General features: G+C 41.4%; 1 protein-coding gene across 1 annotated transcript; it reads left to right on the plus strand.

Annotated features, from left to right (window-relative positions):
• Positions 1-17,585: 17,585 nt before the first annotated feature.
• On the plus strand, positions 17,586-17,888 carry LOC149167588 (G2/mitotic-specific cyclin-2-like). Its single transcript, XM_089430533.1, has one exon. It carries the CDS (start codon positions 17,586-17,588, stop codon positions 17,886-17,888), a length of 303 nt encoding a protein of 100 aa, XP_089286659.1.
• The last annotated feature ends 2,933 nt before the right edge of the window (positions 17,889-20,821 follow it).

Here is a 20,821-nt window from a genome sequence, read left to right on the forward strand (position 1 = left end):
GAAACTAGATCCGGGGTCTTCAAAACTCGTTCGATCTTCACTCTAAGTACAAGTCGATCCATGTGAGAATTGTGCTGAAGTCGAACATGGAAAGACATCGCTTGATTACCGGTCAATGAGGTAAACCGTTAACAAGCGTGAGAGGAATCACCGATAATGATAATGACCCTCAAGGTACTGCAGTACAATTCACGTGGTGTGAATAAAGGACTTGGCGTCGAACACCATGCAAAATCTTCTGGTCGAAGGTCATTGATGTATACCTGTCGCCGGAAGTGAGAAACTTGCCATTGAGGCATGCAAGCTTCAAAGTACTGAAGGGGTTGTTCCTAGATCAGCTTCTTGGATAATGAGCTGATGTCGACAAGAAGCGATCCGTCACAGGAGGGCCTTAATGAATCCCACATCAGTGACACGGAACGGAGCTAATGATTTTAATGGAGGTGAAAACGATCTGTGACATATGATTCAGGGTGGCGGTCATGAATGGATGAAGGATAATGTATGGCAGTGGATGGGACCCGGTTGACTCTTTCTGAACGACTTCTCTTGAACATATGGCGACACTGATGCGATGGATCGGTAGCATTACCCCAAATATGGAAGGTATGGCGAGACCATGGTGATGTGACCAGTGAATGAAACAACCCAACCCGATTGTGGTACGGAGGAAAAGTGTCATGTTCAAGAGTGACTTGCTACCATCAAAGTTTCCCTGATTTTCTCCCAATTTTTCCCCAGTCATTGCTAACCAGTACCTCTTTATTTTTGTCAAGCTTGAGGAGGATAACATATGCTTGTTCTATAACTTGCCCTTCGGGCAAGCCCATCGCTATGTTTTAACGAGCCTAGCGATAGTGAAACTCGTTCTCGTCTAAAGACAAGTTTGTTGCTATTTAGTGATTTTAACGAGTCTAACGACAAGGATAACTCGATCCTTTTCATTTTTAGAGAGTCTGAAAAGGTACATAAAGTCAACTCCAAAATTCCTTTTTCGTCATCTAATCCCTTAAGTCCGAAAAAGTATAAAACAATACAGAAGGGATGAGTTTTCGATAGTTTTAACGAGCCGAACAAAACAAGCGCTCGATATTTTTGTGCAATAATCCCTCAGGTCCAAAAAGATTAAAATCTAGAGGAGGGATAGCTCTTCCGGTCGCTTTAACGAGCTGGAAGGCCAAAACTCGGCAATCTTTTCATATTTTACGAGTCAGTTGAAAAGAGCTTAAAGAAGACTCGTCTTTTGAGGAACGAGTGATGAACAAGGTTAGCAGCTGATTCTAGGTACAGGTTGGAATTTTCCAATCACGGCAGTGTCACAAGGATGGCTAGGTGAAATCACTCTTCGCAGCTGTTCCTCAAAATGGGTAAACAATCATATGGAGGTGAACGATCGGCCAAATGAAAAGTGGAGGTGATGGTGCAAACACGACCAAGGTTTTTATGGCAGATAAGGTTACATACACAATGGTTATTTACCGGAATAGGTTCATTTTTTAATGAGCTTGAATGCGCCAAAACACTGCTCAATCTTATGTTTATTTTTTAACGAGCATGAACTATGTGCTAAAACTGCTCGGATCTTGCGTTTATTTTTTAACGAGCATGAACTTTATGCTAAAACTGCTCATTTATACCAGTCATATGATAAGAGTGTCTCATTGGAGATGCTATTTTTTATGGAGCTTCATCTCACGTAAGCTTTGCCCCGGATCCTTTCGTTATGCAAGTTTGGAAACGACTAATCCTACGAGTTTAAAGGGTTAGAGGTCCTAAAAATTTAAAAAATAAATAGCCGCCCCTTGCTTGCACTCCAAAAGGTTTGCATGCCCCCAGGCATAAAGTACGATTTCAAGGTTACCTCTACTTCACTTCCGCCAAAACATTTGTTTTAACGAGAGAGGCTTACCTCTTTCAGGTTACCCAAAGATTGTCTCGTTAATCTTTCAAACAAAACACTTCCTCGGCAATGTCTACCGAAATAGACAAAGGTGAGTGACGTAGCCCGCCAACTCACATAACTTTGACAAAAGAATCTTATTCTAGAACAACCCTCTTCCTAGACGGACGGGGTACGGACTAGTCATATTCTCCCGCGGAAACCTACCCTATACCCAAAGTTTCCCTGCCGAAGCAGGCCAGGACGCACGCCCCCCTGGGTTCCAGTCATATCCTCCCGGATTACTCGCACTCATCAGGAGGACGGACCGTGGGTTGAGACACTTCTTGCGTGAATAGACCATTTAGGGATGGTATATGACTATTTGCGATGCGTGATCCGGGGAATGAAAGTTGGTCCACGAGCTTGACCATTCTTCCTTCATGCGGAAAACACATTACTCTAAAGAGTGATGAGATGATGGCTCCCATGCAATATATATAGTCTCATCCAAGGAGTAGGTTATAATCCAAGGGTCCTTGAACGACCATCACGTTCATTTGAACGGTCTTCCCTTTCAATGTTATGGGCACATTGGGGAGGATCCCTAAAGGTCGACTGGTTCCCTTATCAAAGCCTGATAGATTTCTCATTTCAGGCAAAAGCGCAGGCGAACCAAGCGCTTTCCAAGCAATAGAGGAAAGGATACTCACAGATGCCCCTTCATCAATAACTGTGCCAGCCATTACCATCCTGTATATTAGGACAATAATTCTGAATGGTATGCTAGCTGGCAAGCGGGGTCTGCCTAGTTGGTTCCAGTCAAAGGACACAACCAGGTTGCTTGGTGGTGGGACCGAGTATACGGCCGGATATCGCTCTGATGAACTTCCTTCCTGCGATAAAGGAATGGAGGCATTGCCCCCTTGATCATCAGAGTCAGTGCTGATGAAGAGAATTTGGACGGTGTCGTCTTTATTCTCTTCTGTGACGGTGTCATTCGAAGATAGAGCCTCTGAAGGCAAAACCGGGTCAACTTTCGTTTCAACCTTTAGACTTTTGTCAGGTATGGATTCAGACGGTTCATATTCAATGACCGGTGCTTCGGCTGACCACCTGGGCGGGTCCGCCGGGTTCTCAACTAGCGAGGGACTTGGCAGGAGTCTTTGATATCCAGGAGGAAGTTGCACTCGTAAAATCGGGCGATCTTCCAGAACTCTTTTTGCCTCGTCTAAGAAGGGACAACGGTGGATGGAGTGATCGCCTTCACACAGTCTGCAGGGAAATTTAGCTTTCCCGCTCTATCCTGGGGCTTCACTCCCACTAGTTGACGGTGAGCAGTCGACATGGCTATCAGAGGTCGATGCTATCGAATTGTGCAAACGGGGGGACCAGTCTCTTAGTATCCGGGGGATACAGGGACAATCTCTATGGAAGTGGTCTCCCTTGCATATGACGCATGGCGATTTAGGCCTTGCGAGTGCTGTGTGTGGATTTTTGTCAGATGACACTTGTTTGCCCCCAGTCGCCTTAGGCTCCTTCTTCTTCTTCTCTTTCTTCTTCTTCTCCTTCTTCTCCTTAGGAACTCGGTTTTTTGATTTACCAGTTCCGTCAAGCGAAGAGGAAGGAGGAGAGGAAGATGAAGTAGAAGGTTGGGAGGCAACTCTTGTCTGATCTAACGGTTGACTCGACTGTTCAGGAATGGTGGTGTTCTGAACGACATTGGTTGAAAAAAGCCAGACTGGTAGGCCAATTGTCAGTCCTGGCAGCGACAATGTGGCCATGTGGGGCGCACCAACATCTCCCCAAGAGGAGAAGGGACTAGGATTTCCACCAAGGGGAATTCCTTGGTTGGTGTGCTCCATCTTTTCAACCTAAAGATCAACGCGGGAATAAAGGGTGATTGTTCCGTTTAAAATAAATTGTTAACGACGCTTTAGACACAACTTTCTTTTTCACTTTTAAAGAGTCGAGAAAAATCTAAAGATGACTCTAGTCTTCTTCGATGTTTTAACGAGCCCGAAGTGACAAATGCTCGGATGGACTTTTTCTGTTATAGAGTCTGAAAAAGGCCAAAAGAAACTGCTCTGGAGTTCTAGGCAGAGGGTGTGCCAAACTTTTCGCAAAACCGCAGAATACTTTTTAAGGTACGGGCGGTCGATCTTCGTGAATGCTGTGTTCACTGCATTGCGATCAGTAGGGCGGCCGACACGGCTTCCTAAGGATAAAGGATATATGCCTATAGGGGTCTCCCAATATATACGCGACGGTACGTGGGAGCACAATCCGTACTAGCGCTATCGTCCCTCAGGAGGAATCACCCACCTTCCACGAGATCGACAGTCACTAGGCTTAACGACGCCGGAACACGTCTCTAGCCTAGACCTCTATGTTGTGCGTTATGTTGCAAAGCGTTGTTAAGTTCATTCAGTTTATTTTAGGTTGATCTTTTTAAAGTTTGCCTTTCAAGGTTCACCACGAGATGTATGATACAAATTCCTAAATGCAGTCTAAAGATGATAAGCAAGCTTTATATCTTTTCAACTTTGAAAATCCTAGCTACTAAGGGAAAAGAAAGACATCATCTTTTCTCAAAGAGCAATCAACATACTCTAATGCACTTTTCCTAAATCCAACATGCAAACTATCAAATGCAAAATGCATAATGCAGGTGTTTGTTTTCCGCTTTCTTAGTATTGATGCCTACAAAGAAAGCTTTTTGTACAACTTTGAATTTGCTTTTAAATGATCAATACAAACAAGTTCACTTTTTCGAAATCAGAGAAGATAGAAGAGATTACAACACTTAACGATTTTCGAAATAAAGACTCGTTTTGACACTTAAAAGAGACAAATTCAAACCAATAAGCAAAAGTAAATGTATAATCAATCTGCAAACAGCCAATGAACTCTCTTCTAAGATCACAATCAATCAGATCTGAATCAAAGGCTACAGGATGACTACTTTACTCATGCAAAGGAAAACTGTAAATGATGCCACAAACACATAAAAACACTCACAGTATTTTTGTACAAAAGGAGGCAGAATCTAAGCAAAGAAAAGGAGTTATCAGACTGGTACCTATGCTGGTTAAAGGCTGCAAAAAATAGAGATCAAAACAGGGCAACAGACAGCAGAGAACCCCAGCTACACAAGGCCAAACTGGTTCAGCGCAACCTCAACACTGTGGGTTTGACATTCAGCGCAGGTAGCCTTCACGGGACCTGCGTTGAAATGCAGACTGCCTTCACAGTGTCTGCGCTGAAGGAGAAACTCTCGTTTCTCTTGGGTTCTGGGTCACAAATTGCTCAAAAATCAACAGTTTCGGGCCAAATCAGAAACACAAGCAAGGTATAATCAAAGGGATGCTTTGAGAGGGTACTAAAGACTATCACAAAGGATCATCAAATCATTTGTGAGTCCATTGTTCAGATCATAGAAAAAATCCAGTGAAGGATCAAGGCAACAACAGTCTACTTTGCAGAAGTAGTTCGATTGTTGCTGTTGAGTCTATGAAGCAAACAATGACGTAAACACAAATAAAATGACTAAAACAAATTTCCCCAGCGGAGTCGCCAATTTGTTGTGGGGAAAAATGCCTATGCAGGACGAGCCTATCCACCTAAGGTGTGACAGAGCCTTAGCAACAAACAAATACAGCTATTCTAGTTTTTTCCTTTATGAAATGTGAAAGAGAGGAGATTAATGGACTTACCGGTGTCTTCCGTTTGTCCCTCAATCTAGATCCTCTCCTCTTTGGATGTTCACAGCTACTTGCCTCCTCGCTCGCCCAAGAGAACAGCTACTTGATTCCTGCGAGATCACAAGAGAACAGCTACTTGCGACAAGAGAAGAACACAACACAAAGGCAAATATTCATATTCATAAATGATTCAGGATTAGAAGTAAATCAAATACACTAATGCAATCATACAAATACACCAGTATATAGGAGAAAACCAAGATAGCTTTATTGATAAATAACAAGGTTCAGGAAGAGATACAACCCAGAGGGCTCCAATCCAGCATCTCCTTCCCAGCAGAATCGAATTCCTATCTTCACCTCCCTTCAAAGCATTAAGCACCCAATGATTCCAGTCTCAAACCAACAGCAATTCTTTGCAATAACAAAATTCCAGCCTCCAGATCTCATGGAGAAGAGATCCATATATAGATGTTTGGAGAGAGGATGAGTCATCTTGAGATCTGACTAGTGTCCTCTCCCTCTATTAGTTCTTGAGTCCACTTGGAGGTTCTTGCTTCCACTTGGAGATTTGGAACCTCTTACTCATCACCAGTCGAATTCCCTGAGGCAAGTGTCATTTTGGAAGCTTCCAGGCTTCTGACACCTTGAGGAATGAGTCTGCCACATGTCCAAACTCGCTCAGCGCAGGTAGCTAGTGTTGGAGTTGACATTCAACGCAGGTAGACAGTGGAGCCACTGACATTCAGCGCAGATGGTCAATGGAGCAGTTGACATGATCCTGAATTGACTTGTTTTTGAGCAGTTTCAGGTGGAGAACTTCTGTGAATTGTTGTGGTTTGTTAGCCTTGTTCCTCTAGGGGTAGGAACAACATGTTTAGGGACTTTGGATCCCTTAGATTATGGACATTTCATGCTCAATGCTGTAAGGCACAAAAATGTCTATAACACTTGTGATGACCTAACACTCCCTAAAAATTCCTCAACATGCATTGGCAATGCTCATCATGTGTCAGCATGCCTTTTCATTCCTTGGCATGCCCTGGAACTCCTTAGCTATAATGCCCTCACAACTACCCTTACTTTTTTTGGGACTTGGGAACCCAACCAAGTCTTGCCTTGACTACAACAACTTGACCAAGTTACAATTACGTCTACAACTAGACGATGTCATGTTCACCTAAGAATTGACTATAACTCATCTTAGGCTACTCATGTATAATTTAAACTTATCCAACTTAACAAGTTACAAGTTACAAGTTATCATGTCAAGGCTCACGTCCAAATGTGGCCATAAACAAATGAGTAACATAGTTTACATATTGACATGCCATAGCACGTGGCACATCTAACAATCCCTTGGCACTATGTGGCACGTGTTAGCACCCCCTACATTCTTTGGCATGCTTTGGCACTCCTTAGCACTCCCTCACATGCCCTAGCAATCTAGCATGCCTTGGCACTGCCTAACATATAACCTTGTCAATCCTCCTTAACACACATGAAACTCACTAACACTCCCTATCACACACTCTTATTCGTTCATTTCCATGCATTTTGAGCTAGTTCCCCTTTGTGTTTCCATGGCACTCCCTAACACCCCCTAACACCTGACACAAATGCCAATTTTCTTATTCTTGGCTATGGTGTTCTTCTTTTATACATGTGACCCTTGACTATGCCATGAAATCCTCCAAAATATTCTTAAAGGATGGGAGCTCCTCTTCATGCATGAAGCTAGTGGAATGTGACAAGTTATCCAAAATTCATCCAAATATGTAATTTGTGCCTTGGGAAATGTGACCAAGTGCCCTAAATGTGATATGTTTTCCACTTGTCAATTGTGCCTCTTGTTGATGATGAAATTGACACCCTAGTTGTGCAAGGCTCACAAAGTGTCACTTTCCATCAACTCAAGGTTGTTTCCATTGTCACCTCAGCAATGAATCCTCTCAGTTTGGATTAATTATTGAATCCTAGGGGTGTCCCAAAGCACAAATTTATGGGGTATTTTATATGACTAGATCACTAGCATTGAAAACCATCTTTACATTGGATGGTTTAAAATCTGGATTATCCTTATCCTATTGACGACAACTTTTGTAATCATTATTGCTTTCATCGCAATAGCGCCAGTAGATATTGATGGTGTTGATGAGCCTATTTCTAGTTGTGATAATGGGATTAGGGTCTCCCTTATGACAACCAATAACCCCTAATGTGTTTAATCCCTCATCCAAGGGAGCCTAAGGGTGTAGTTGTAGGGGCATTGGGACCAAATTTGGGGGTTCATAACATTAGGAAAAGTGGAATGGCATGACCAAAAAGGTTGTGGGGGGTATGTTATGGTGTATTGAATGGGGCAAGGGGCACAAGGGTAGCATGGATGGTATAAATCGGAGGTTAAAGCATGGTTTACTAATATCTATAATCCTAGCATTAGAGAATGAGAAGGGGGCTAATTAGGAATTAATTTCATAGGGTCTAGGGGACCTAGTGGAAAGGTAGCAAGAACAACTGATAGGGGAACCCCCAATAGTGGTGATAAGGGGATTAGGAGTCCAATTATCACAAACCATCAACCCTTAACCCATAACCACTAAATTCCCTATCCCCTTAACCCCCAATCCATAATCCCTTAACCCCTACACTCACAACCCATAACCCATAAACCCCTTGACTCATTAAATCTTAAGACACTAACCCCTAACCTATAATCCATGAACCAACTCCTAAGACATAGATCCTTATTCTCTTAACCTGTGACTCTTAACCCCTAACCCTTGACCGCCTAAACACCTTAACTGCTAACCCCTAATCCACTAACACCTAAATCCACTAATTCTTACGTCCTTAACCTCTAAAATCAATTGTGTCAATGTAGAATAATATACATAAGAGAAAATAAAATGATATTATCCACATCAATTCTTGAAATAGCCTTAAATTAGCCATGAGTGGTGAGCCAGGGGGTGAATGTGGGGCACTATTAAAGTTACATCATGTTCAAATTCCTTTTACAATGTGAGGTTGTTCCCCAATAGGGTTGAAGCATCATCACAAAGGAAGCATGACACATTTTTGTGGGGGAGCGATTAAAGTTGTAACACAATTCAAGTGATTTACACTGCCAATGTAAATGACATCATTGTATGTTTGTGTCAGGTTGTTAGAGAGGTTATTTATAGACAATACATTCAATGTACCTAGACTTCATATTTTTAGGGCCTCGAATCTAACATGGATTTGTACGAGGAACACTTCATGCAAATGAAAGGGGCCTTTTTGTTTAACCACATACACACAAGAGCACCGGATGCTGCCCTTCAAATCACCCTTGGTGCGTTCAAAGTGGGTTTACATTCGCGTCGAGTTGAAACTAATCATAATGACCTTCCTCTTCCTAATAACATCTGCTAGCTTTTCCACATACACGAGATACTAGAATTAAAGGATCACCTCATCTATAGATGAGGGCAATATTGTGGCCCCTGGATTAGTAAAATAATTGACCGTGGTTGGGAAAATTGATCGTAGTCCAAGTACAATTGGAGGGTTGTTAGGTGACTATCAAAGAAGAGCCCTAAGTCCTATACTTGTGAAGGACAACAAGACTGGTAGAAGGGTAGGTGTATTGGGTGTAAAGATGTGCAAACTTTGAAGGACTAAAGTAGCCATCAAGTGGGCTAGCCAACTAGCCGTATTTCATAGTAGTGTAGAGGATTGAGTTAGTGAGAACAAGGGAGGCCACCATAGCCCTAGAATTGTTATCTTGGAGAAGCAGTATGGAAAATGTGGGAAGACCAAAGAGTTGTTCACATACAGAGTTGTGAGTAGCTGATCAAAGACCCCAAGTGTTACAGACCTTGAAGTAAAAAGGAGGTAGCTAAAGGGAAAATTTTGTTCAGACAAGTTCAGTAACCTAAAGGAGTTAAATTCATTGATAGAGGTAGATTGAGAAGTTGCAGAATGGGAGGCAATACGAATTGCTAAATGTGTTCGGGACACGTGGAATGAAAGGGTTGTGTGCGGCCACCATTAGCAAGTAGGTCAAATGTTGTCTTGTTCAAGGTAGATTGGTTGTCAAAGGAATAACACCAAGCCCTAGTTATATTCCTTGCATCAATGTGATTGTAAAGGGACATGATCCCTAGTACCAGAGCTCTAGCCTTTTCTATTAAAGTTTATAATATAACAAAGAGGGGTTTGAAAAATTTAAAATTTTTCATGTGCACTAGTTGATTCGTTGATGTGCATAGATTTCTTTGTGAATTATGACCTAGTGCTCCCTTGTGTTTCACTATGTCCAATCTTAACTCGTCCCACTTAACAAGTTACCAAGTTAAGTCTTATCACATCTAACAGTGGTCATAAAACAACTAAGAAACACAATTTACATCTTGACATGCCATAACACCTAGCATGTCTTAGACTTCCTTGTCACTATGTGGCATGTACTAGCATCCCCTACATTCCTTGGCATGCTTTGAAACTCCGGAGCACACCCTAGCACTTCCTGACATGCCTTTCTATTTTAACATACCTTGGCATTGCCTAGCATATAACCTTGTCACTCCCTCCTTAACACACCTAGAAATCATTGGCACTCCCCACCACACACTCTTATTCATTCATTTCCATGCATTTTGACCTAGTGCTTGCTTGTGTTTCCCTGAGACTCCCTAGAATGCACTGGCATACCCTGGAACTTGACACATCTTGGCATATCACCCTAGCACTCTACAATTCGTTGGCACTACCTAACATACCTTGTCACTCTCTCCTTAGCATGCGTACAACTCGCTGACACTCCCAGTCACAAACTCTTATTCATTCATTTCCATGCATTTTGACCTAGTTGTCCCTTGTGTTTCCCTAGCACTCCTTGGCACGTGTTGGTACACCCTAGCACCTAGGACATCTTGGCATGTCGCCCTAGCCTCTAGCATGCCTTAACACTACCTAACATACCTTGTCACTCCCTCCTTAGCACATCGGGAACTCACTAACACTTCCAATCACAAACTCTTATTTTTTCATTTCCATGCATTTTGACATAGTGCCCGAGTTTACATGTCACTGCCAACTAAAACTTCCTTGCACACGGTTGCACATCTTAGCCGCATGCCACCTAAGCACTCTAGAATTCCTTAGCACTTCCAAGCATGTCTTGTCACTCCTCCTTAACACACTTAGAACTCGCTGGCACTCCCTATCACACACTTTTATTACAATGCATTATGACCTAGTGCTCCCTTGTGTTTCCCTAGCACTCCCTAACACTCATTGGCACACATTGGCACACCTTGGCACTTGGCACATCTTGGCATGATTTCCTAGCACTCTATCATGCCTTGGCACTTCCTAGCATACCTTTTCACTCCCTCCTTAGCACACCTAGAACCTACTAACACTCCCTATCACACACTCTTATTCATTCATTTCCATGCAATTGAAACTAATCCTTCCTTGTGTTTCCTTGACACTCCCTAGCATGCGTTGGTGCCACACCCTAACACCTAGCACATCTTGGCATGCCTTAGCACTTGGAATTTAATGTCATGCCTAACATGCCTTGGAAATTTCTAGCATGTGTTAGCACTTCTTGGCATTCCCTGCACACCTTGGTACTCCCTAGTTGTCATGCCCTCATAGATAGCCTTACTTTTTTTGTGAGTTGGGAACCCAACCAAGTCATTGAAAAAATAGTGTTGTGCCTAGCCCAAAGTCTCCCTTTGTCTGAAACTAATTTTTCCATTCCCTTATCATAATCGTAGGCTTACATCCTACAAGTCCTATTATGAAATTATCCTAACACACTTCGTCCTTGGGACACCTGAAATTCACTGACACTCCCTAGCAGACACTCTTATTCGTTCGTTTCCATGCATTGTGACCTACTTCTCCCTTGTGATGCTCTGACACTCCCCAACACTCCTCGGCATGTATTGACACTGTTTGGCATGTGTTAGCATGCCTTTTCATTCCTTGGCATGCCCTAACACTCCTTAGCTATCATGCTCTCTTAACTACCCTTATATTTTTTAGACTTGGGAACCAAACCAAGTCCTGCCTCAACTACAACAACTTGACCAAGTTACAGTTACTACAACACTATGCCTTATTCACCTAAGAATGTTTTATAACTCATCTTAGGCTACTCATGTCCAATCTTAACTCATCCCACTTAACAACTTACCAAGTCAAGGCTCACGTCTAATTGTGGCCATAAAACAACTAAGCAACATAGTTTACATCTTGACATGCAATAACACCTGGCACATCTAACAATCCCTTGGCACTATGTGGCACGTGTTAGCATCCCCTGCATTCCTTGACATGCTTTGGCACTCCCTATCACACCCTACCACTCCCTGACATGCCCTGGCACTCTAGCATGCCTTGGCACTACCTAACATATAAATTTGTCACTCCCTCCTTAACACACTTGGAACTCGCTAACACTCCCTATCACACACTCTTATCTATTCATTTACATGCATTTTGAACTAGTTCTCCCTTGTGTTTATATGGCACTACCCAACACTCCCTGGCACACATTGGCACACCCTGGCACTTGGCACATCTTGGCATGTCACCCTGACACTCTAACATTCCTTGGCACTACCTAGCATGCCTTGTCACTCCCTCCTTATCGCACTTAAAACTCACTAACACTCCCTCTCATACACTCTTATTCATTCATTTCCATGCATTTGAAACTAATTCTCCCTTGTGTTTCCCTAACACTCCATAACATTCCTTAGCATGCATTGGCATACCCTAGCACCTGGCACATCTTGGCATGTTTCCCTGGCCTCTAGCATGCCTTAGCACTGCCTAGTATACCTTGTCACTCCCTCCTTAGCACACCTGGAACTCATTGACACTTCCTATCACAAAATCTTAATCATTCATTTGCATGCATTATTTTCACCTCATGTTCCCTTGTGTTTCCCTAGCACTCCCTAACACTTCCTAGCATGTGTTGGCACACCCTGGCACCTGACACATCTTGGTTGAATGTCACTCTGGCATGGTAGCATGACTTAGTGCTACCTAGCATACCATGTCACTCCCTCCTTAGCACACATGGAACTCACTGACACTGCCTGTCACACACTCTTATTCATTCATTTCCATACATTTTAACCTAGTGCTCCCTTGTGTTTCCCTGGCACTCCCTAACACTCAACACGCATTGGCACACCTTGGCACTTGGCACATCTTGGTATGCTTCCCTAGCACTCTAGCATGCCTTGGAACTATCTAACATATATTGTCACTCCCTCCTTAGCACATCTGGAACTCATTGACACTTCATTTCCATCAATTTGAAACTAGTGCTCCCTTGTGTTTCCCTAACACCTGGCCCTAATAATCCCTAGCATGTGTTCACGCCACACCCTGACACTTGGCACATCTTGGCAGGCCTTAGAAATTGGCATGTCTTGGCATGCCTAACATTCCTTGGAACTATCTAGCATGTGTTAGTACTTCCTGGCATTACCTGGCACACCTTAGCACTTTGTAGCTGTCATGCCGTCATATATAGCCTTACTTTTTTTGCAGCTTGGGAACCCAACTAAGGCATTGGAAAAACAATTTTGTGCCCAACCCAACGTCCTCCTTTGTTTGAAACTTCTTTGTCTAGCCCCTTATCACAACCATAGGCTTGCCTCCTGCAAGTCCTATTATGAACATCTCCTAGCAAAATTCGTCCTTGGGACACCTAGAATTTGTTGACACTCCTTAGCACACACTCTTATTCATTTAACTATGGTGATTCAATAACACGTTGGAGTAATATGGGCGAGGCCCAAGATCAAATATTCTGCCTGCCACTATATCACCAAGAGTATATCCAACAATGTGTAAGCCATATATGCCAATAACCTATTACTTAGCAACAATCGAGACGTTATGTGGGTGGGGGCACCTACTTTTTGAGCATTATCACAATATACCAAACATGTCCCTTGGAATTGAACCCAGGTGGATGAGAGAGAAAATTGTTCTCTCAACCACTCTAGCCTCCACCTTGAGACTACACCTTCATAGATATTAGCAATCAAATCACTGTGCATAGGGGAGTCCCTTGTACCACAAATAAGGGGGTCTCATACACTAATTTGGTTTTTGGTTTGGATGTGACCTTAAAGTTAGAATATTATTCTTATTATTATTATTATTTAATTTGGGGTGGTTATGGAGGTTGCTATTGGAAGACTTGTGGCACATGAGGAGGGCCACACATGTGACTTAACATGCTCTTGTACTTAGTCTTCTTCCTATTTTTGGGAGATTATTCTTGTAGGGTGAACTTACAAAGGGTCTCTTCTTGCTATTTTTTTATATTCTAGGAGGGCACACTCGTGGAGACATTTCTTAGTATTCTTGGACACACACACACACAAAATCTCATGTTGTTTTGGCATGGTAAAAACCCTAATTCACCCTCATATCCTTGGATTTTCTTTGGGAAGATGAACCACTTTATATTTTAGTATTTTGAGCATTTATCTTCTTATGGAGTGCTGTATTTACTTGGGATCTTGCACATTTATCTATGTAGTTAGCCCATCAGGACAAGGCAAATGGTGGATGTATATCCTGCACTGGAAGGCATTTGCCAACCAATATTCCCAATCAGGTTCAAAACTTGGTTTACATGTCTAGAGAGGCTGGTGGTCATTTGTGCTAGGTTTAGGAGTATAATGGAAATTCCATTGACTTGTACCCATGTCTCCTCGGTGACAAGTGACAAGTTTATCAATTTTCATGATAAAAAAAAATCTATGGTGTTGATTACCTTGGAATTCACAGATGTAGAGTGGTTGCATGCATGCATAGTTTTAGAGGGTGCATTCTATGTGGACACATGTATTTGACTTGGTTTGATGCCTCTTTGCGGTGGCGCATCCCCTTAAAGAGAATTATTTGGGGCATATTACTACTATTATTCTCCCCCCGAGATAATTGTTAAGAAGGGCTAGTTTCCACATGTTGTAACGGGGTCCACCAAAAATTTAGGAGGGATCTAATTACTCCATCACTATAATATTTGTTTGACTTGTCATGGATTTCGTTAAAATATAACATTTTTGTATAAGAAAAGAAATTCACTTTATAAGGTGATGTCCCTCACCATTATAATGGTGGAGAATTTGTGGATGAAGGAGGTCTCCCCTTGGGCTACATTTTATTTGAATTTTTCAATCTTAACATAAGATTGGATGTATCATTCTATCATATGAGAGGCTTAATTTTTGCATGCATTTAATGTTGTTGGATAGTTGTAGGAATATCTTGCAAAGAATATGCTGTGAAGGCTTTATAATGGGGCATTTATCATTTGGATGGGAGTATTGTATGGGGATTTTCCTTCTCATTTTCTTTTTATTGTTATATATTTGCATATATTAATTCAATTTTGTTAAACACATACATGGCAGCAACAGAAGATGAATGATAAGCATGAGAGTGTGTCTATTATTGACAATGATATACATTTATAGTACATTCATATGACCCTTGGTTTCGTATTCCAAGGTCTCTTGGACTTCCTTAGACTATTCAACTTCCACACCAACCCTTAGAGGATTAGGTGTCCAACATTCCCCCCTTAATCCGAAGGGTTATGTATGAGTCCAAGAAGAGAGTTGTAATACAAAATGTGCAAAAATGCATGGCAACACTAGGTTGAATGTGCTCTCTGAAATGTTGGTATAAAGGGAGGTGGTTTAAGGATGACCACCAACACTTGAATGCTTAGTGCAGTTCCCGGAACTCTTCCAGGTCTGGCAAGAAGCTGAGATCTTTTGCTAGAGGAAGTGCTCCTAATGTTTTGAAGAGGGAAACCTTCAACCATGAAAGGGAGGTCTCACCCCGCATAAAAGGGAGAACCTCAACCTGTGATGGTTTAAGGATTACCACCAACTCTGGAATGCTTAATGCAATTCTTGGAACTCTTCCAAAATTGGCAAGAAGCTGAAGTCTTCTGCTAGAGGAAGTGTCACCAATTATTTGAAGAGGCATCACCAACTGAAGGCATGCTCAAGGGCATCTTTGTCTCTAGCTACAACTCTGAATCTGGTATGGCAGGTTGTGGCTCAGGCTCGCTTGATGTGGCTTTGAATCTTGTATATGACCATCACTTCCCCCCCTGTCAGATACAAGGTGAGATGATGGAGAAAACTCAACTGCAAGATTGTTCAATACTCTAGAACAAGTTCTGACATATGACTGAAATATCTTCTTGGCTGTTGAAGCCCATTGCCAAGAAGTGATCCATCCAAGATGAATCTTTGTTCTTGCAGGAGGCTTGTTTTTTAAGCATTTGTTTGAAGAATGACTGGTTTTATGACAATGCTTACATGGATGAATATCAAAACAATGATCTTTCATATGGCCAACTCGGTCACAATGTTGGCATTTAACATTCTGTTGTTGTTGTTGTGGAAGATGAGCAGAATTTGGAACAACTGAAGGTGAATAAGGAACAACTAAAGGTGAACTGTCATGAAGGAGTCCAACACTCTGAAACTGGATTGGATTTTAGTAGTCTGAAATATGAAAGGACATGTCCTTCTCATATCCAAGACCTGTTATGTGCTTGTTGTGGACAAGCTCTTCCCAAGGTTTGATGATGGGCTTGGAAAGTGCAGACTGAACTTCTGCATCTGCATGTGTCTTTGTTTCTTCAGTAGGTACTAGATCTGGATCAACTTGCTCCTTATGGGAGTCCGTTTCAATGTTTTGAACAGAAACAGATTCAGAATGATGACTCTACTGTTGTAATTCTTCCTAATGCAGTTGAGATTCAAGCTACAAAAAATCAATATGTTCTTGTGCATTTTGCAAATAAGTTTGAATGTCAAATAGAGTTTCTTTGTTGACTATCACCATCCCATCAACAATGGAATGAATTAGGATATTCAATAACTTTAATGTATCTTCAAGTCTGGCCATTGTCTCAATAGATAAACCCTGATATGCAAATGATTTTTGCTACAATGTTCTCCACAGTGGGTGATTTCGTAAGTTTATTCATTGTACATTGTTTTTAATGCTTCCACATGTAGTAACAGTCTCCAAATAATATTATATTTTCCAATAGAAACTTCAAAAAAAAAATAATAATAAATAAATAAAATAAATAAATAAAATAAAATAAAATGCAATAGCCATTAAGTGATAGCTCCTACAGAATGGACATTTCTCATTCAAAAACTTAACTATACAACGAGCAGATTGGAAGATAGAACCTGATAATTAAATGACAGCCAACACAAATTAGTACATATGCAATTATCAGTCCCCAGAATGGCACCTCAACATTTGTTTATGATGTACGCTGCCCAGGAAATGGAAGCACAGGTTCCCTTTTCACCACAGTCCTTGTATCATCATCAAACCACACTCATTCAGCCTCTGAGATAGCATGCAGTCCCTTCAATGCAGCTACAACAATAATAGAAGGTGGAATGATGACTTTAGGCCCCTCAGAAAGAACTCCAGAATTTGTGGTTATGCCCATAAATGGAGTGCGGCCTCTTGATAGTTGGTTTCACACCCCAAACACATGAAAGAGGGAGGCAGAAAGAAGTTGCTCAATTCAACGTGCAAGGCCATCTTGTGCAACGCACTGATGCAGGGGTCATCTCTAATCGGCTTGTAGTGGAACACCATGTTGAAAATGAGAATAGGAGTCGTTTGCCTCCAAGTTCCATGCCAATACAAACGGAAATCACCACCGAGGAGCTCATAGCTTGAATGTCAGAACATTTGAGATATATGCAATAGAGGGGGAAGTAATCCAAGAAACATGACATAATATTTCCAAGAATCTACTTGATAGATATTGTGTAGTTGGAAATATTAGTGAAGAGAATTGGCAATTAGTTGCTACTGCAGTATTGTTTCTGGCAGCCAAGTATGAGGAAGTTTGGCCTCCAATGGCAACTAGATTTGGAGAGCGTAGATTCACACTTTCATAAATAATGCTAACGGAACAAGCAATTCTGAAGGCACTGGATTACAAAATTACAATTCCAACCACCATTGATTACGTTAGACATTTTATCAAAGTTGCTAACTCTGTTGAAGATGAGAAAAATCTTGCATTCTGTCTTACCAATTTGAGTTTGGGAGAATTGGAAATGAGATACTCCCCAACATTTATCGTTGCAGCTGCAGTTTATGCTGCTCAGTGTAGAATAAGGGGTGCTCCCCAAGAGATACGTGACATTTTGGATGATATTCCCTATTCGAAGAAAGGATATGCAGAAGAACAAATCCAATGAGGGAAGTAAAAGTGATTCTCAGAATTCATGTGCTACTCCCGAACAATCGGATGTTCATCGAGGCTTAGAGATTGACCAAAATACATGAGTGGCTGATGGTGCTCAAAAGAATGAAAACTACCTAAGAGAGCGAACTGTGAAGGTTGTTGAGGTAAACAGACAGCTAGAGGAGCGCCTCAAGAAGTTTAGCAACTTACCAGGAGTGAAGGAAGCACCTCTTACAATTGCAGAGCGTGATTTCAAATCTCAAATTGATATGATAAATAGAGAGGACTTGAATTACCTACATTCAACTATCGATGTTTCAAATGCATGCTATGAACGATATATGCTAGTATCCCAAGGGTGTGGAATGATGCCCTTGAAGAAGGTGGGATAAGCCTACAAGTCGCACATGAGATGCCCTTTGCATTGTTTATGTTCTCTGTTTTTTTTACAATCTATCATGCACTCACAACAGATTGAAGTTACTATGATGAAGAAAGCCTCAACGCCTCTTAGAGGTTCGACAAGGAAGCCCTACTCCGAATTCACAATGCCCACCGTCAAGAAATTGTGGAAGACACATCAGTACCAAGCACTATTGAATCACGCGTGTCCTACATAGACCCCAATTGCAGAAGGGGTGCAGCTTCCTTGGTTCCGCTCGAAAGACTGAACTCCATATCCCTAACCCGATTGCAGGTTGGGACAATTCACTGTGGTCAGGTGCTCTATGGGACTCTCTGCGCAGATGCCTTCCAGATGACCGACATCATGACTTTGCTTGAGGATGATAATGGCCTTGCTGTCAGGGTGGAAATTTACAATGCGGCTGATTTGCATATTGACATTAGTGGGCTTTACCCAAAGGAACCTCCAAGGGAATTGTAACGCATTGTGTAGAGAGACTGGAATGGTTCAGTCATATATTGACAAAACCAGGGGCGATATATATTAACAAAAACCGGAGCGCGATGATATTAAATGAGTTGTGAATGCATAAACTGTGAACCGGTGGTATAAAACGCATATGAAACTACTGCGCTCATTCCACCAGCAGAGAAACTACCGAGGACAACGCTGAGGAGGTTTCAGGCCTGACACACTGACAAAGAAACCACCACCGACATACTATTCGAGTAGGCACAGAAACTGAGAGGTAAATAAATGCAATGCAGGAAGGATTAACACTGAAGGAAGAGCGTTACTAATGTGAGCAGAGGTTGCAGCTAGAATTTAGCTGATAAAACATTCATGAAATGCAGAATTGATGGCAGAACTGACCTGCACAAAAAGGCCATAAAACAAGTGGCTCAAATATGAGCAGGGCAGGATATTTCCTGCTCACACATACATGGCAGTAACAGAAGATGAATGATAAGCATGAGAGTGTGTCTATTATTGACAACGATATACATTTAAAGTACATTCATAAGACCCTTGGTTTCATATTCCAAGGTCTCTTGGACTTCCTTAGACTATTCAGCGTCCACACTAACCCTTAGAGGATTAGGCGTCCAACAATTTTTTTGAGCCATGGAATTTGGTAACTCATTATAATGACCTAGGCTAGGCTTGAAATTAAACCAAATTGCTACACTATAACCTAAGAGTATATTCAACAACCCAGAAGCCATGTATGCCAATAACTTGTGACTTGGAAAGGGATAAGGTGTCTCAAGGCACATTGAAGTGCACCTCTATTTGAGGCGCATCTACCCTTCTAGCTTTATCACAATGGACCAGAGTCTCATTGGGGATTTGAAATTCGTGGAGAGAGTGCAAAACCTACCCGTCCTACCATATTGCCAATCCACCTTGACGTTATCTATAATAATTCCTCACTATCAAAGAAGTTGTTATTGTAATTAATATATCATTGTAGGGCAACATGTCCTCCAACTTGTTCAAGAGTAGTACTAATAGGACTCTCCAAGACTCAATACCATAACTATTTTTGACATTATCAAGTTTGATTTTGGCATGTTATTTGCAAACCTCTCCTCCTTAACTATTACCAAACAACCCTTTTTAGAGTGATATCCTTGACTCTATTTGCCCTAGATTTGGTAGACACTATTTTTGCAATTTTTCTTCATCTTTCACTTGCCATACCACTCACTATTCCATTATGCTACTACTACCCATTTTGTTAAGACTCTCTCTTCAAAATTCAACTCGTGCCTCCACTCGACAACTTTAGTAATCTTATCATTAGAGATGCCTTGCTTAAGTTGGACAAGATTCAAGTAAAAGTGTGTGGAAGAATTATTGTGGTCACTATAGGTAACCTTCCTAAGTGCACAAAACTAGCCCCTTAATGCTTAGGAATTTACATTATATAAGGGTGCTAAATTGTTGTAATAGATACAATCAACCTTCCTTAAGCAAACATATACCCACATAGTCTATGTCTCCAACCAAAAACATATTAAACATTCCCAAAGCCATGTGACATGCTCAACTAAAAATATGCATTATACACAAAATGCACACATATTTGCATACGCCACAAGGGTCTAAACAGCATTCCCAAAACCATGTGACATGGTGAACTAAAAATATGCATTATAAACAAAATGCAGACATATTTGCATACGCCACAAGGTTCTAAACTTTTTATATTTTTGAAATTTTTAAAGCAATTATCATTGATGTCCAATTCTATTTGCAATTCCAATAATCTTTGTAAATTTTAACTGAGTTTTAAAAAAAATCCAATAGAAAAATATACTTAAAAATATTAAAAACCTAAAACATTTATAACCTGGGTTTGAGGCGATGTGTTTCTCTTGTTTACCTTATGTTTATCTTACGAGAGACACCTATATACTACCTATTAGGATATACCAATTATAGCCTCGCCTATAGCACACCCATCTCATAGTTCTAGATTGGCTTTTCTGGCTGGTAGATGTAACCACCCATTGCCCTATTCTGTCTCTTCTTTT

The sequence above is a fragment of the Pinus tabuliformis genome, chromosome 5_1 (assembly GCF_031772625.1).
Source record: "Pinus tabuliformis cultivar Carrire ecotype Pingquan chromosome 5_1, CPIR1, whole genome shotgun sequence".
Lineage (NCBI taxonomy): Eukaryota > Viridiplantae > Streptophyta > Pinopsida > Pinales > Pinaceae > Pinus > Pinus tabuliformis.